The following is an 18,674-nucleotide window of genomic DNA, read 5'->3' as shown; positions in this document are numbered from 1 at the left end:
TACTTAGAGGTCACACTCTCCCACATTAGTTTTGTAGCAACACGCACTGATGAAGAGAAGGGAAGGTGCCTCTTTCTCAAAGCATAAGGAAATTGCCCGCGTTCTGCTTCATTTCTCCAGTTCTTTAACCTGCGTTATTGCTGTTACACATTATCCGAGGTGAAGCGGCAGCGCTGCAGCTCTAGCTCAAAATATACATGCAGGTTCTTGCCGGGTTCACTGTCTGTAAGAGCTGAACTTCCTCCTCTGCAAGGCCCAGCAGGAAGAAACATGAAGTGCTTCGCTGAGGTAAGAGTCAGAAAAAGCACTTTTACTCAACAAGGGGGAATTTCAACCAGCAGGTAAGTATAAAAGTGACTCAAGCCCCGCCTCACTCCTTCAGTCCAAAACATTTTCACTGACTAGCTTGGTTTTATCAGGTTGGCTTCAGAATAAGTTGCCTTCCAGGGAAGAAAGAAAAATATATGTCTCCATGCATACATACATTCCCCTCAGGTCAATTCTTCCTAACAGCCTGCTCAACATTTGCTTAAATATTCAGGATGCTTAACTGGTGAAGCAAAGTGATGCTGTGAGAACTCTTGAACCGGCTTGAACTAACAGCTTGCAGGCCTGAAAAACTGTAGCTGCTTCTAGAGTCCATCGAGGTGAAGTCTAGTCATGAACAGTAAGAGCTCTCCTAGGTTTAACGTAGGGTTTGGGCAACGTTCCTCACATCYTGAAGCTGTGTACTTTTTGCACAGAGGAATTCAAGGAATTGAGTGTGTGTTTGTTTTTCAAGCAGGAGAGCTCGTGTCCTTGTGGATGCCCTGAGGTGGCTGATAAAARGTGGTTGGTCTGACGGCTTCTGCTGCTGCCCTCCTACTGGAGCCCGTTTGGTTTGTGACCTACATCCTGAGTACAGAAAAGTGTTCCTCTSTCTCTTGTCCTTTTTGAAGCTGGATGGGGTAGGGTTAGGGATAACACAAGTTTATGGGAACTGTATACAAAGTGCATGTTAATTCCCATGGAAATTACATGACGATTTCATTATTTCTCACGGGAATTACCTCTTACACTGCTGTCAGCATGTTATTCCTTGTGTATTCTTCCCTTTCTGAGGCACTTTTCTAAGGGGAGGGAACACAGAGTACAGTAGACTAAGGAATTTAACAGATTTCAAYGCTCTGCCTAGGGGTTGCCTGAATGACCCTGCCTAAAACTTCTTTGTCTAGGAGATGTTTGGAAACTAAGGTATGTTGACCATAGCCTGTTTATGAGGAGAAGCTAATGGAGCTGGGCTTGTTCAGCCTGGAGAAGGCTTTGGGGAGATATCAAGCTACTGAGAAGATGTAGCTAACCTCCACTTCTTGAACTTCATCGTTTCAGTGTGCACGGTGGGAGGATGAGAGACAACAGACACAAGAGGTCCAGACTGCATATGAAGAAAGTCTTTTTCACCAAAACCTCAACAGCCTGCTCTGATTTTACAGCTGATCCTGCTGCAAGCATGAGGTTGTATTAAAGAGGTCCTTGAGGTCCCTTCTGTCCAGAATTACCCTACGATCCCATGTTATCTTATATTCAGGATTCCAGACTGAAATTTGAGATGTGGGAAGCACTTTCTGCCGTTGGAAGAACCATCTCTGAGTTTGTTTCAGAGAAAGAACAACTGAAGCCACTGAAGGGTGGAATGGGTCAAACTCTCCATCCTGTAGCTGTTTCCAGGGCCTGCATGGAGTGTAGGATGGTGCTGGTGATAGGGCTGCAAGTCTAGCAGCCAACTAATCCATCTGCTTCTACACAGGTGGTATTTTAAGACTTTTGTCACCCACATGTTGGCATCCTCYGCTTGTTATCCCTTTAGGTTTGTTGCAGATATTTTGCTAACCCTCTCTTGACTCTGTCATTCAGACTCTACAGCATGAAAGGAGCAGCTTCTCAGTGAGGCCCCTTTTTGGGGGGCAGCTTTTGCTGTGCACTGAGGCTTGAAAGCAGCACTGTACACAGCACACAGCTGTTGGCTGGTACCTGGAGTAAATGTGCTACTAGGTGAAGCATTAATATGGTCACCACCCTGGGGCAGGCAGCTGCTGAGTCTCTGCTGGTCACGTACTTGGCAGATTGCAGAGTGCTGGCTCCAGTGCTCCTTGGAATGGGCCGTTCCTCAGTCTTGCTTGATTTCCATCTTCTGACTGTTTATATATATACATATATATATATATCTGTGTGTGTGTGTGTATACTTTTTTCTTTGCAAACTACTGATTCAGCACTTTCACCTTTGTTTTTTTTTTTTCCCCCCTAGTTTGCCTTATCTTCCAGGCTGTAGTTTATACATTCCCCCACTTAAAGCTCCACAGTGGTTTTTCTCATTAGAGCTGTGGCAAGGTCACACATCCATGCAGCACAAAGCTGGCCTTTGCTTCCCAGATGGCTGCACTGTACAACATGGGACTCTGGTTTACAGTCTTCTCCTTGATGGCTGGATATCTTCTGATACCAAGCCACTGTTTTACTCAATATTAGGGCCTCGCAGCCACCAGCAGGATTAGGAACAGACCATCAGCCGGATTAGGAACAGACCATCAAGGTTTCCACATCTGGAAATATCCTGCTGCTACTAGAGGCAGACTAACATAACCATTACCATACAAGTACCGCATGACACTAATATAGATTTATTAACTATAGTGCCGTGGGCCAACAATGGAATAAATCTATGACTTGCCCATTTCTCCGTAAACAGTTGTCATTTTCATTTGGATTTGTTTTTCCAGGACTGCRAAGCTCGTAGCTCTGCAGCTGTTTGTCTGTTTTTTGCCACTATCTTTAGCTCATTTTTCATTTTGAGAGTGAAATTCTCTCATAAATTCACATGCCACAGTTCTCAAATACCTTTTTTGCTGGGTCCAAGTTAATACTATTGGGGTGGTACTGTATGAGAAAATAAGAGCATCTGTATTTTTTGTATTCTGCAAAGCTCTTAGGCAAGCTCTGTTGGGCTTGCTTGAACCAAAGTTATGTATTGAAGTTATGAATGGCTATTTTTTGTAAGCTTTTACAGCTCTGTCTCACTTCATTCAACAGATTTCCTACTCTATCTGAAATAGCATTATTGACTCTTTTCACTAACCTGAAACTACTGTTTTTTGTATTTAGAGAGACTGAACCTAAAATGTTGTTCTCATGACTGGTTTTGTGTTTTTCTGCTTGTGGGCATTACTTGTGCACCTTATTGATTCTCTCTTTTCCACATAGGAGGCATTTTTAACATTTTATTTTTAATATATAGCTTATGTAAGAAATGATCAGATCTGTGATAACATTCCCTACAATGATTTGGGGATTAATGGCTATAAAATTTCTCATATGATTTCTCCCCACAGTCAGTTTATGAGTTCCAGAAGCTTGTGAATATCAACCACAGAGTCACAGAGTGGCTGAGGTGGGAAGASCTCTGGTGATCACCTTGTCCAGCACTGCTGCTCGTGCAGGATCACCTAAAGCAGGTTGTCCAGGACCGTGTCCAGTGGGACTTTGAATATTTCTAAGGACAGACACTCCACAGCTCCAGCCACCCCTCGCAGGCTTGCATCATTTGCAAACTTGCAGAGGATACACTCTCTCCCTTCATCCAGGTCGCTAATGGAGATGTTAAACCATCTTGAATGCTGTGTTCATCCTTGGGGAACACCACTAGTGACCAGTCTCCAGCTGGGCTTCCTGCTGTTAATCACAGCCCTCTGGGCCAGGCAGTTCAGCCYATTTTCCATTCATCTGGCCCATCCTTCATCAGATGATTGTCTATGAGGGTGTTATGAGAAATGGTCAAAAGTCTTGCTGAAGTCAAGATAAATGGTATCCACTGCCCTCCCCTCATCCACCAAGTCTGTAATCTCACCATAGGCTACGAGGTTGGCTTAGCATGATCATAGAATCATAGAATCATAGAATGCCGAAGGTTGGAAGGGACCTCAGAGGTCATCGTGTCCAACCCCCCTGCWCACGCAGGGTCACCTAGAGCACGTGGCACAGGGCTGCATCCAAGCGGGTTTTAAAGATCTCCAAAGAAGGAGACTCCACAACCTCTCTGGGCAACCTGTGCCAGGGCTCTGTCACCCTCACAGTGAAGAAATACTTCCTTAAGTTCCTGTGGAACTTCCGATGTTTCAGTTTGAAGCCATTTCCTCTAGTCCTATCACTGTCCACCACTGAAAAGAGGCCGCCCCCCTCCTCCTCACTGCCTCCCTTGAGGTATTTGTACACACTGATCAGGTCCCCCCTCAGCCTCCTCTTCTCCAGGCTGAACAGGCCCAGCTCTCTCAGCCTTTGCTCAAAGGGCAGATGTTCCAGGCCCCTGATCATCCTGGTAGCCCTGCGCTGGACTCTCTCCAGCAGCTCCACATTCCTCTTGTACTGGGGAGCCCAGAACTGGACGCAGTACTCCAGATGTGGCTTCACCAGGGCTGAGTAGAGGGGGATGATCACTTCCCTCGACCTGCTGGAGACGCTCTTCTTAATGCACCCCAGGATCCCGTTGGCCTTCTTGGCCACCAGGGCACACTGCTGTCTCATGGTCAACTTGTCGTCCACCATGACACCCAGGTCCCTCTCAGCGGGGCTGCTCTCCAGCAGGTCAGCCCCTAATCTGTACTGGTGTCCAGGGTTATCCCTCCCCAAGTGCAGGACCCTGCACTTGCCCCTGTTGAACCTCATGAGGTTTCTCACCGCCCAGTCGTCCAGTCTGTCCAGGTCCCTCTGGATGGCAGCACAGCCCTCAGGGCTATCAGCTACTCCACCCAGTTTGGTATCATTGGCAAACTTGCTGAGGGAGCACTCCAGCCCTTCATCCAGGTCGTTAATGAATAAGTTGAACAGGACCGGACCGAGAACTGACCCCTGGGGGACACCACTAAGTACAGGCCTCCAGCTGGACTCCACACCATTGACAACCACTCTCTGCACCCTGCCATCGAGCCAATTCCTAATCCACCTCCCTGTCCACTCATCTATCTCACACCTTTGGAGCTTGCCCAGGAGGATGCTGTGAGGGACAGAGTCAAAAGCCTTGCTCAAATCCAGATAGACCACATGTACCGCTCTGCCCTCATCTATCCAGCTGGATATTCCTTCGTAGAAGGTGATCAGGTTAGTCAAGCAGGATTTCCCCTTGGTGAATCCATGCTGGCTACTCCTGAGCACCTTCTTCTCCTCCATGTGTCTGGAGAGAGCAGCCAGGATGAGCTGCTCCATCACTTTCTCGGGGATGGAGGTGAGGCTCACTGGCCTGTAGTTACTCCGGTCCTCCTTCTTGCCTTTTTTGAAGACTGGAGTGATGTTGGCTTTCAGTAGTCAGCCATGCTGACTACTCCCAAWCCTGGTTGTCATTTGTATATACAGAAATGGTTTCCAGGATTAGTTGCTCCATCACTGCATCAAGATGAGTCTGACCATCCTGTAATTCTCTGGATCTTCTTTCTTGCCCTTCTGAAAGTGATATTCGCTTTCTTCCAGTCCTCAGGAACCTCTCCTGATAACCATGACCTTTCCAAGGTAACCAAGAGCAACCTCACAGTGACACCAGCTGGCGCCAACAGCACTGGAGAGCACATCCTGGCAGATTCCAGGGCCCTGTGTACATCTAGTGCGTGTAAGCATTCCTTTACCTGATCCTTCTTTCCATGGGGGAGTTCTCCTTGCTCCAGACCTCCGCTCTAGCCTCAAACGCCAGAGATTTATGAAGTCTGGTGTTACCAGACTCACACAGAGAAAACATTCAGGACTTCTGTCTTCTCTGTGTGCTTCGTCACCAGGTTCCTCATCACATTCAGCAGCAGGGCCATGTCTTTCCTGGCTTTTCTTTTTCTGCCTAAGTGCTTGCAGAAGCCTTTCATTTTGGCCTTCACATCCCTTGCCAGATTCAGTTCCACATGGATTCTATCCCCATCCCCAYGTACTTGAGTAGTGTCTCTACGTTCTTCCTGGCTCATCTGCCCCTCCTGCTGCATCTTGCACACTTTGTGTTTGACTTTAGCCAGGCACACTGTTCTTCCAGGCAGGTCTCCTGCTGCCTTTGCTTGKTTTCCTGCCTTACCTCCAGTGAGCCCCAAAAATGCTTCTCCCAGTGCTGCTCTTGATCAGTGATATTATTCAAGACTGTGTAGGCACTAGCACTTTGCTGGACTTTTTTACTTCCATTTTTATTTCTGCATTTGTATCACATTCACACACATCTCATGGATCTTTTTCTATTTATATACCCACATACTTACTTGACAGGACACCACTAAGGTCAACACTACTTGATTTATTCTCCTAAAGCTTTTACTGGTGAAATCACTTCTTCCAAGGCTGATCCAATCTATGCTGATGTGCTTTAACTTAATCCACCTCCATAAGCCTACCTTCCAGTAGTTTAATGTACTCAGTTTAAGTGACTAAAATTAAAGAATCTGATTATATTTTCTCTTGGCCTGCACTGCTAGATTTGGATTTTTGTAACATGTTTGTGACACATCGAAAAAGTTGGCGAAAACTTCAGCATCGGCTTCATATCTGCCTTTGATTTAGTGCTAGCCAGGTGGATTACAAACACCTTTCGTTCTTCTGTCAACTATTTTTTACCTATGATAGCTCCTCATTTCTCCATGCAAAGTCTTATCTGGGTAATCCTTTCTCTTTAACTATCTGTATGAAAAAAAAAAACAAAACCAAGCAAACAAACAAAAAGACAGCCCTAATTTATTTCTGGATGGCCAATATTCTTTCCTATACCTAGGTGACAGACGTTAATAGAGAAAGAGCCAAGGTGGTATCTCTCCAGCTTCCACTGCACAGACACATTTAGCTACTGGCACTGGCTTTAAATGTCCATCACGCTGCTTTTTTGCAGGATTTCTTTCCAAAGCTAGACACATAAATGGCTCTGCACCTGGGACAAGGGCAGCTGGACTTCACRAAACTGTGTCCTGGATTACAGCATTGCTTAGCCTTCCAGCACTGCATAAAGGAGATTTTTAGTGCAAGGAACTGGAGGGATGATGCTGGAATTGGCCACAAGAGGGCATAGGTGTTGCTTGAAAACGTTCCCTATGAAAAGCAGCTTCCAGAGCATCTTGTCCCACTCAAGAGCCTCAGCTTGGGCAGCTCATAAGACTGGAAAGAGAATTTCCTCCTCCTACCTGGGATGTGTTTCCTGCACTGCTGTTAGTGGCTGTAGTGCCTCTTCCTACATGTGCTTCCTGTGGGAGCACATGATCCAATCCCCAGTCTTCCCGAGGGTCTTCCTATCCATGGCTGTTGTGAATTGATGAAAGATTTAAGTTCTAAATTGACTCTTATTTCTGTTTTCTACAGTCCTTGCAGCTTCTGCCCAGCGGCTCAGCTTCTCCCCGCCACGGTCCAAGAGCTGGGTTTGTTGCTTGCCCTCCTCCCTTGTCCTTTTGCTCAGTAGGTGTCTTTGCTAATGGCTGGGTAACCTCCTCGCACCTTCTCCCCTGTAATTTTCCGTGCATGTGCAGATCTAGCTAACTTTGTTTATTAAATGTGCTAATTGCCTGRGCATAAGCAGTAGCAATTAAACCACAGGAGAAAAAAAAGGAAGCTCCTTATTCACATCCTTCGATTATATTCTGCTTTGCAGACAATATTCACACTTCTGCAGCCTACACAGTTTCCTTGTAAATATATGATGCCTTCTGGCTAAGTCACCTGCTTATACTGGTTATGTTAATGTTTAGGCCCTGAGGTTTAAGCCCTTCCATAGCAGACATAATGGCAGAATTATACAAGTTCTAATGTAATTATATAAAAACAACTCTGCTTTCAGTAGAAACCGAAAATGAAACATTTTATGCTCTGCCATCACCAGCTGTGTGCCCTTGGAGAATTTGTAAACTTTATTACCATTTATCATTTGTACTTGAACTATCACTAAGATCTGATAACATCTCATAACAAATGAGATGTTTTTGGCACAGATTCTACAAATTCTACATGTTTTTGCCAGCAGATGCTTTTTACCAGTATCTGCTGTTGCACTTTGAAAAAAACAGGAGTCTAGAAAGGGATGATGCTCGTTTAGCTYCACAAAAGTCTGTCTTAACAAGGGAAACTTGCTGCCACTTATGTGTAGCTCTTTACCTTATGTTATAATGTGTGTCTATAAGCTTTACAATTTTTGCATATTTTTTCTTTTACCATTACTTATTACCATTAGTGATTAGCTCAGTACAGCTCTTAACTTCAKTGTGCAAGTTGATGAGAATTATATGCAGTACTTTGGAAATGATATCCTGTTAGCAAATCTGCATCAGCAGGTTCTTTGATTTGTTGAAGAAACTGCTGTAGCCTGTGAATCAGTAGTCTTTGTCAGGGGACTGAATGCCCCATCTTGCAGCATCTGCCTATTTCTGAGTGAGCATGAGAAGGAAAAAAAAAAAAAGCTCTTTTTATTGTGTTATGGAGCATGTTTTGGGAGAACAGGGACAGGCATGCTGACATCAGAGGAAAGACGCTGCCTATAATGAGAACATAGGTGTCTGTGCTACAGACTTGTAAAGATAAGRTGAGAAAAAGCCACCTGTGGCTTCCACAAGTAGGCAAAACCTGTGCAGACCCCGTACAGTGCTAGACTTGTGGTCGATCTTAATAATAATAATCACATCTGAATGTTTTTACTGCATGTCCAGGGCACTGCAGTTGTAAAAACATATTTGAAACTTATGAAAGGAGGAGAAAAAAAAAACCTCTTTGGGCCAAATCAAACAAAAAAGTGTGTATATTTTAGTATGGCCTTTTAAAAATCCATTATGTGCTAAAGAAGTATAACATTATAATACAAGAAGGAAAGCTGATTACAACTGCAATCAAGCCTTCAATACAGGGAAAACCTATTCAAAGTTTTCACACACAGAAGCAGGGCACACTCTTCACTGAAGACTTTATTGCAGGCCAAAACCAAACCGTTTATAAAGTGTTACTGCAAATAAATGGTTAATTAACTCTTTCTTCCTCCCTCGCCAGAAATGTTTCCGGATGAGTGTCAGCGCGGGTCCTCACTGCTGGTGCCCAGGAGCACGGGATAAGCCGTTCCGATGTGCTGCCCGTGGCGACACACGACCATCTGGAGCTCATATTCCTCTATCCTCACTGTTTCGTGCGTGACGCTTTTATTAGACAGCAGAAAAATGATGGTGTAAAGGGCAAATTCGAACTCCGGGCTGACACCAACAAAGGTGCTTCCAATGGGCTTCACCAAGCCCTTCCAAGCGAACTGGAGGCTCAAAACTTGGTCATCCTTGTCAGGCTGAAAGCAGAAACAAGCACTGAGAGAATGTCCTACAGAAGAGTGGCCAGACAGACACAATTTTGGTTTCTGGATTTTAGAAGAAATTGCAGGATTCAGTCACTACCATGCAGGCATTTGGATCAAGAGTGAGCACTGAGAATGAGGGATGTAAGGACATCTGTTTAGATGTGAGCCCACAGCTCAGACTCCTCTGAAATTTTATTGGATATGGGTGGTTCATGTTTATGGTTCCGAGCCTTGAGAATTGTTTTATCTTTCCCACCTAAAGTAATGGCAAAGGAATGAGTTAGCCTCCCAGCTCATGGTGATACTCACCGAGTAGTAAGTGCTACAGGTAACCCACCCTCTGCCTGCCCCAGTCTGGGTCTCTCTCCAGCCCGTTGCCACCATGAACCTGCCTCTATTGCAGGTGCTCTGTGACTAGGATGTCGCCAATAGACTCTGGCACAAAACCTGGAGAGGTGCACATCATATCCTCACCCTGTCATATCCCTGCTGTGCCAGGGTCCCATAGCTGGAGCAGAGCTTCCTCCCTATCCTCTGGAGAATCCTCTGTATTCATTTGAATCCATAAACTTGAGTAATGCTGCAATTCCCAAAGCACCAGCACTCCTCTTAGAAATACCTTCTGTTCAAAAGGAGCTGGCCTCAAGGGAGTGCTAGTATTTCTTGTGCTGCTATATCCCTGGGGCCAGCACAACCTGATCATGCACAGAAGGACTTGGGAAGGAAGGAAATACAACTGGAAAGCTCACCAGACATACTTTATCATCTCATGCTTTCGCTGGGTGCTAGAAAGATCCCCAAGACTCTGTGAAAAGGACCGAAGTCCTCAAGATGAACCTTTGTGCTCCTCAGTCACCTCAGAACAAGCAGTAGATGTAGACAAAGCTTTCTACCTCATAAGCCTGAAGGCAATATCCTAAAATAGCTTTTAAGCTGCAAAAGGAAATGCAAAGGAAATCTGTGTTTGAAGGACTAGTTTTGCTACACCTTTTTAGCCTCTGGATTGAGGGAGTCCAGAACTCTAGAGAGCTGCTGTATGTGCAGTAGCCACAAATGACAGTGGGAAGAGCACGAGTGGGAAAAGTCAGTGCCTGAGGACACTTTAGGATTCCTACAGGGGGTTAAAAATGAGGTGAATACAGGGAAAAACCCAATCCTGACTGCATCACGGTGTCTTGATTCATTACCACAGCTCTTCTCTGTGGATCTTTTTATCGTGTCTGTAAAGGCACCCAGCTCTTCCTTACCCTGCTTTTATTCTTCCGGGCAACATACCCCTTGTAGTCAATTTGGTTACGCTTTTCCTGAAGGTAAAACTGCACCCAGTTGTGCAAACCTAAGATCTGTTTATGACGCTTTGTTTCTCCAACAAAAACATGTTCAAAACCGCAGGAATCAAGTCTGCAATAAATCAAAAGATAATAATTACTTTTTTCTCTGTTTATCAGTTCAGACTGGTAAAAGGCCACAAGATGCACAATCTTATTTACGTTCATATTTTTTCCTTTCTCAGGTTGGGTTTGGAGTTTGTTGGGCTTTCTTTCCTATTTTGCACAAAAATTGCATGAAATCTAGCCAAGAAGTCTCAATCTCTAGCGGTTAAGATTGATAGTTAAAACCACTTGTGGATTGCCCTTTTCATCTTGGTTTTAGCAAGGCTTTCAGCGCTGGTCTCCCATTGCATTTTTACAGGCAATGAAATGTGGACTACAGTGACATGCACTGAAAACTAGTTCAGCTCTTGGGCTCAAAGGACGGGACAAGTGATACAAAGCTGAGCTGGAGGCCAGTCACCAGTGAGGTATTTCCACAGGCTGATACTGGGCCGATATTGTTTTAATATCTTCATTATTGACCTGGATGGAGGGATGAGTGCAGGTGATACCCAGCTGGCCGGAGTGGCTGCTGCACTGAGAGTGTTTCGCTGCCATTCGGAGGTATCTACATGGGCTGGAGAAATCTGACAGGAATCTCAGGAGGTTCAGTGAAGGGAAGTGCAGGGTCCTGCTCTCAGGGAGGAATAAGCCCAGCACATGCTGGTAGGTGACCAGCTCAAGAAGAGCTCTGCAGGATGTGGGTGTCCTGGTGGACAACAAACTGGGCATGACCCAGCAGTGTGGAATTAGGAAGAGCTCAGCTAGGAGGGGGAGGAAGGTGATCCTTCCTCTGCTCAGCACCTGCAAGGCCACATCTAGAGTGCTGGGCCCGTACCTAGGCTCCCCAGAATAAGACATGGAGTTACTGCAGCAAGTCCACAAAAGGGCACAAGGATGATTAAGGGATTGGGGCACCTGAAACAGGAGGAGAGAGCTTGGAGTGTTCAGCCTGGAGAAGAGCAGGCTGGCAGAACAGGGGGTGGATCTTATCAACCCATACACATATCTGACAGACAAGATTAAAGAAGACAAACCAGTCTCTTCTCAGTGGTGCACAGTGACAGGATAAGTAGCAACAGGCGCAAATTGAAATATAGGAAATATTTCCTATATTTCCTATATTCCTATTTCCCACAAATATAAGAAAAAACCTTTTTTTTTTACTGGAACAGGTTGTTCAGAAAAGTTGGGAAGTCTCCAATCTTGTACATACTCAAAACTTGATTAGCAAAGGCCTCTATCTAATCCTGCTTTGAGCAAGGGTTTGGACTAGAGACATCCAGATGTCCCTTCCAACTATTCTGTGATTTTGTGATGATTTACAAACAATTTCTAGAAACTGTTATTAATTCCTACTATTAGTTTGCACGGAAAAAGTTACATAACTAATGGGCACAGAGCTACTGGAGAAGGACTTTCATATACGAGTACTGCATATTAGCTAGAATCATCAGCAAGTCTTTAAACATGGTCTGAGCAGGACCACTGAACACCTAATTTTGGCCATATTTTGAGACAGTCTTCCATTTTTGTATCTAACAGGCAGAACCCAATCTTATATTTACATAAATCAGAACAGTGTGAGGATTAGCAGGGCCATATTAATCAAACATACCTGTCGCCTTCTTTTCTGGCATAGAGCTGAAACCAGATGTCATAGAGCTGAGATTTGAAGTCTGTGAGGTTTGGCCCTGCCAGGTTTTTTTTAACCAGATACCGATGAGCTAGCTGGAGGTTAGACAACAGAGACATACACACARTTTACTTTTCAATTCAGTGTTCTCATCGACTAAAAATTAAGATCTGTGTTACTCACTTTCATGACTTCAGTTTCTAAGATAGCATCAAGAAAACGATTGTTTTCAGCTATTTCTTCTGGAGTCACTACTTCTGCCACACCGGTTGATGTCTCATAGTTGTCCAATAAGGAAATAAAGGCTATGGAAAAAGAGAAACTTTCTCAGTTTCAGCATGTTCATCCCGATGAGCAGAACATATGTACTACAACACCTATTTGTGCAGCCATTAGAGAGTACCATCATATAAAAATAAAGGCCATATAATATAGCATTTTTCAACTACACTGCTGAATGAATGGCTGGAGGTGACTCAAAACCAGATCACCGCTGCACTTCTTAAGATACTTAAAAGCAACTCCCTGTTGAACTCCCCTATGGACTCAAGTGGCTTAGTAATATATGTAGCTCCAGCCTGGAAAATAAAAATCMGGGAAGGAAATATATAGTCATGGATATGCTTGAAGTACAGTGCTGACAGAAATGCATGTGATAGCTGTAGACTTGGCACCCTCTGAAAGGGGCCAGAAGCTGTAAGCAAATAAGGAAAGTGGAATTTAACTCTTCTTTTTTCAATACAGAGAAGTACATCAAAGCAATAAGAGTTTCTCATCTTTTTCACTTGATAATGGAAGAACTTCAGAGGAATCCAGATTTTGGCTATGGCACAAACCWGTGTTCTTCCTGAGGTTAAGACTACAGTAATCTCCATGGTCTTAAYACAAATGTTGAAGAAATGACCTTCAAATGACAGGTAGTTGGAAGATCCTTACCCCCCTTTCTCATCTCACATTCAAACTTTACACAATTTTATTTTCTAAGGATTTGCATTAAAAAGAAAAGAAGACAGAGTCTCCATGTCATTTCCATTAACAAAACAATAGATCTCACTTGCAAAAGTTTTTATGTTTTTCATGCGTTCCTCATTTACGTAGTGAAACAGATGTCTGGCTGCACCATCTCGGGTAGCACCATCGCCTGCTTTTCCCTAGGAGAAGCATCACAGTGAAAGAAAGATGAGGCAAAAGGTAGTTAGAGGATACAATGGCTATGTTCAGAACYAAACTCAAGACGCCTAATGCTATCCAAACTCTTTGCCAAGAATGATCATCTTGGGAACAAGAGAAGATATTGCAGAAGAGGACTGAGCATCAATCAAAAAGACATGATCCTCCCCTCCTCCCTGCTCTTGCTTAACCCATCTAACTCCTGAGCAGGATCCCTGGGGCCCTGCCCTGGTTTTCTCCTTTTGGCTTCACGAGCGCGGTCCCAGCCATCGCACTGGTGCCAGGGAGCAGCTGAGATAGCAGTAGATTCGGGCACACAGACGTTCAGTTGCCAGAGATTTTCAGAGGGATATAGTTCATTCTCGTCCAAGGGCATTTTAACCAAGGTTACAAACAAGCACATCCAAAACAAAAGGAGATTTCCGACATTTTTTAAGTTCTGACTCCAAAGAAGGCATTCTCAAGGAAAGAAGGGGAAAAATCATTTTCAAAAAAGGGGAAGTGGAGATTGCACAGCTTCTTTGGACAGCTAGTCCCATTTGCATTTGTCCCTGTTGAACTTCATGAGATGCCTTCAGCCCATTCCTCCAGCCTGTTCAGGTCTAGCCTTGCCCGTGAGCGTTATTGACTCCTTCCCTCCACTTTGCTGGTGGCTGCAGACTTGGAAAGGTTTCCAAGTGGATCTCCTCCAGCAGAGCCTTGATAAAGCTGCTAAGTAGCACAGCATGAAAGACAGGCTCCTGAAGGACTCCACTTAAAGCCAGCACCCAGGCAGAGCACRAACCATTAACACGTTCAGCCTCCTGCCTTCCCTGCTCTGTTCCCTCTCCCGGGTGACTCTTCCCCACTAGGAAGTCCTGACTGTGCCATTAATGACAATTATGAAGCACAGGCAAAAGGCAGTTTCACCTGTGCCTTTTCCTACCACACTGCCCTGTCCTTACTCCGTACGTTACTTATTTACTTAGTAATTAATTACCTGCACCTCGATTATGTAGTCTTTCCCGGGCATAAAGCGGTTAATGTCCATATCCCACATCTCATTGAAAAGTTTGGAAAGTTCATGGTTTAAGGACTTCCTGCCAAGAAATACAGCAAAACACACACGTTGGAAAGTCACATGCTGTTGATTTTCATGAAAGTCACTTCTAGAGTCTTTTAGTGCCACTCTAAGTTCTGGATACTAATTTGTCATCAGGAGAGTTTTCTTTTCTCCAAACACCTTGGTGCCAGTGCTGCTGTGAAAACCATATAGCAGCAACCTTGTACGTGCTCTTTGTACCAAATCCCTGCATCCCAGCACTGCAGGAGCCCCCAGCAGAGATACTCTCCTTTGCACAGTTGCACGAGCATGAAGCTGGAGTAACGAAGGGTCACCAAGACGCTGAACACGGGATTTCCATAGAATAAAATTATCTTGTGCAATGATTCCAAATGCTCTAGCAAACCTGCCCAGGCTGGTCCTTTACTCATTTTAATGGACTTTTGCCTCCATAACTCGTGTGTAGTTCTCAGAAATCTATCTGTTCATTTACCCACAAGATTTAGGAGGATGTGTTCTTGTGATGAGCTGCCCAGGAGTAGATCCAGATCCAGGATCTCCCCCTATGCCCACACAGACACACCAGGCCAAGACAGAGTATGGTGGACAAGCAAGAGGAGTGGATTRGCCTTAAGGCGCCTGACAGATGAACAAATCAGCTACCAACCAGCAACGAAGGCCAGAGAAGAACCCCCGACAGAAGCCGTGTCCGTAAGGGGCAGCCGCAGAGCGAGGAGGCGCCCGACAGGCGCATCCCGCTGCGGGCGACGAGGGCCCGTGACTCACGGCCAACGGGAGGGTGCTGCTCCAGCCTGGCACGTTGCTGCACAAGGAGCACGGCAAGATTGTGCCTGCCCGGCTCCTTGGGGCTGGCTCGCGGACTGCTGCTCCGCGTGCCACGCGGATGGAAAGGGAAGAAAGCAGACTGGGCCTGGAGCACTGCAGCTTCTTTTCCTCCACGTTGAGCGAGCCCTTTTCTCTGGGATGTAGCACCTACAAGCTAAGACTAACCCAGAAATTTCTTTTCCCTAAAGAAGCTCATCCCCCTGAGTTAAGAGCCAAAATGAGCTCCTTTACACTAGAGCAAGAGGATAAACGGCAGCAGCTGAAGAGCATGGAGAACAGGGGATCTGCAGTGTGAGGAAAGCAGCCTCCTGCAGAAGGGCAGGGCAAACAAGGGCAGCTGTTTCGGCAGCGGCACTTGCATCTCCTGCAACGGGGCACCTGAGCTGTCACGCACCTCAGCGAGGCTGGAGGCATCTGTGATGCTGCCACATCACTGTTGACGGGGAAGTCCTACAAAAATCACGTGAATTGTGAGCTGGGCTTGAACAGGTCTGAAATAACTGAAAGGAGGATCAAGATTAAAAATTCAGGAATATGAGAGCCAAAGGATGTGTTTATTGCCTGCATTAAATATGAATATGAAGGAAGCGTTTGCGTGGAACAAGCATCTGCATGGGTCTTGCACTGGAGTGGAGCGAGGCCATCATAGGGCAGGTACATCTAGCCCTTGCCTAAACCATGCTCTGCATATAAAGTGAAAATGTGGCTTGTGGCATCTGTAGAGCCCACACAGGATATCTGCTCAGCTTCAGGGGGGATCAGCTGCCCAGCATACCGCAGGGGCAAGCAAGAGGGGTATTTATTTGTGTTCAGCCCTACCTCCAGGATCTTTGCTGGGTCTTGAGCCAGTAATTCCTCCTCTGAAGAGCAGCCTGCAGACCAGCGCGAAGCAGAAAACTGCTCCTCTCATGAGCTCAACTCAAGCCCCAAGAACAGGATCTGCAAGTTCACACACGACTACCAGCGATGCTTTCCAAACTTCAAATGCCGCCTGTGTGCCTGCTGCCCAGGACTGACCTGATTTTACCAGCTCCCTTTTTTTCTCCTGCCTTCTAGATGTTCCTGCTGCCTCCTGCACTGCATCGACTGCTGTTATCTCTGTAAATACCTCCATGCTACATTCAATGGTGCTTTTGCCTTACTACCTTCACCTAAGTTACTGCCCAGGGTGGAGAGGTGCTGTCCGTTGAACATTCAAGGTATGTGAAATAGTAGGTTTTTTAAACTTTATTTTTAGTGTTTTGTACTATATATATATCATATTCTGTATGCATATATTGTAGCAGATATGTATTTCGGTGAAAAAATGTCTTTTCCATGTAGGAATCTGTCATTCCCTGCCATACCTCCTGCTCATTCTTGGTCCTGATCTGCTCCTGACAGACTTGTGCTGTTTATGAAAGACGGTGGGGCTCTGTTTGGTCTTTTCTGCTCCAGAAATGTTATGAGCTATTCTATATAGACTCAAGGAGACAAGCTCAAAGTGCCAAAGAGGGTCACAGCGAGAGCAYACCTACAGATTTCACTCCTTATATTTATTAGTAAACATACTCTTGCCAAACATATTTCTGCACTCAAAGTGTTCAAGACTTTAAAATCACTTAAGTTTATGAAACAAATGCATTTTCATTCCTTTTTCTTTGCTGGGTGCTGCCACTGTATCATCAGGGACCCTTTCGGTCCTTTTTGATRTCCCTTTCATCTCTAAAGAAAAGAAAAGTGCACTTGAATGCTTTATACCTGAAGGTTAGAACAGAGAGAAATATATCCCTGCCTAAGCAAAGAACTTGCTTAGCAACTCACATAGTCATCTTGTAAAAAATGTTTCTTAAGTGTATTTTGTTTAAAAAAGGCCTGTAATTTAAGCTACACATATGAGGTAAGACAACTTCAAAGGGAAGAAGCCCAGCATGTTCATGTAAATCCATGACACATAGCATTTAGGTAAAGTTTTCCTGAGAAAGAGTATTGCGTATTTACCTGCTGATTTTGTAATATCATTGCACGTCTGACTCAAATCCAAGATCTTTATCATTAGGTTTTAAAGTCCTCTCTACAGCAATATCCTTTACCTGTTAGATTTGTGATTTGGAATAAATCATTTTTATATACCAACTGGATATATATGCCAACTGGATTTCTTCCAATTAGAGTCTTGCTCAAATCTGCTTATGGGCATAAACCAGCAGCCCCAAAACACAAAACACTCACTCAGCACTAAGTAAGAGTGGAGAAGATTTTGGGGGTGCAGCAGTGACTCTAAGGTAACAGCAGGAGAGCTAGAGCAAAAACAATCTCAAAGCGTTACTATTGCTTTCAAGTGAAACATTCGCATGATGAGCTAGATTTTCCAAGTGATTTTCTTGTATGAAAACTTCACGCTGTACAAAACAATTCCCCAAGAACARAATTTTTATTGGGGTAAGTCAAAAGTGACTCAAGAGATGAAGAGAATTAAAAGGTCAACAGAGAATCAGGTCAGCAAGTTAAATCAATGAAAACATATATTGCCAATGGACACACACAGCCCTGCAAAAAGGTTTGATTGAACATCTGCTCTGAAGTAAATTTATTTTCTTTCACAGGTTCTTTGAAAGATGTCTTTTTTTTTAAAATCCTTCAATCCTAGCCTAGGGTGCCGATGCATTTGCAAAGCTTGATGAACAAACTTTAAAAGAAGTTTCATTTGAAAGAAATTGGTTCTAGTGTTGCAAAAGACATTCATCATCTCACAGGGTTAATACAAGTTATAGGCAATTAGGCAATTTTCTTGATTTCTCTCTTTTTTATACCATTATATATGTATTTTATTGACTTCAATAGTGTTTTTTAAGGCTAAACTAGGTATTTGAAAGACAAAAGAATTAATTAGGTTTTGCAGATGGAAATGAAAATTGATTGTCAAGTGATAATAAAAGTAGTAAGTCCTAGGTAGCCATTTTCAATCAGTCAAATAATAAGTTTCAATCTAGTCAATGACTAGAGAAACAATTCTACGTTATCAGCCATGTCTAAGTAAAATATAATTTTACCATCAACCTGCTTTACCAAATACAGTTTTTGTTTCCGTTGTCTTTAATCTCACCAACTTACTAAAACAGAGTAGAAACAAGAAGCAGGATAACTGCAATGCTGCATTTCGTATAAGTGCCTTTACAGATATTTCCCAAACAAATACATCCCATTCCTACTCTCTTTGGTGTTTAAAAAAAAAACATTAACATGATTTTCTCTTACCCATGAGCCATGTCAGGAAGATTTTTTTTTCTCTTAGCAAATACACTAAAAGCAGAGAAAACCCAGCCCGAAG

The 18,674-nt window shown here is 44.3% G+C and overlaps 1 protein-coding gene across 1 annotated transcript; it reads right to left on the bottom strand.

The window, feature by feature from the left end:
• Window positions 1-8,944: 8,944 nt before the first annotated feature.
• On the bottom strand, window positions 8,945-18,621 carry LOC112960139 (poly(U)-specific endoribonuclease-B-like). The gene is made up of 7 exons (XM_026054328.1): window positions 18,602-18,621; window positions 14,456-14,555; window positions 13,361-13,457; window positions 12,490-12,611; window positions 12,289-12,401; window positions 10,545-10,698; window positions 8,945-9,288 (listed from the first exon to the last, which is right to left on the bottom strand). The coding sequence occupies exons 1-7, from the start codon at window positions 18,610-18,612 to the stop codon at window positions 9,025-9,027; spliced, it is 861 nt and encodes a 286-aa protein (XP_025910113.1). The 5' UTR covers window positions 18,613-18,621; the 3' UTR covers window positions 8,945-9,024.
• Between the last annotated feature and the right edge of the window lie 53 nt (window positions 18,622-18,674).

This window comes from Nothoprocta perdicaria, unplaced genomic scaffold (genome assembly GCF_003342845.1).
Source record: "Nothoprocta perdicaria isolate Ctin4 unplaced genomic scaffold, notPer1 scaffold_120, whole genome shotgun sequence".
Taxonomy (NCBI): Eukaryota; Metazoa; Chordata; class Aves; order Tinamiformes; family Tinamidae; genus Nothoprocta; species Nothoprocta perdicaria.
This window is presented reverse-complemented; position numbering and strand designations above follow the sequence as displayed.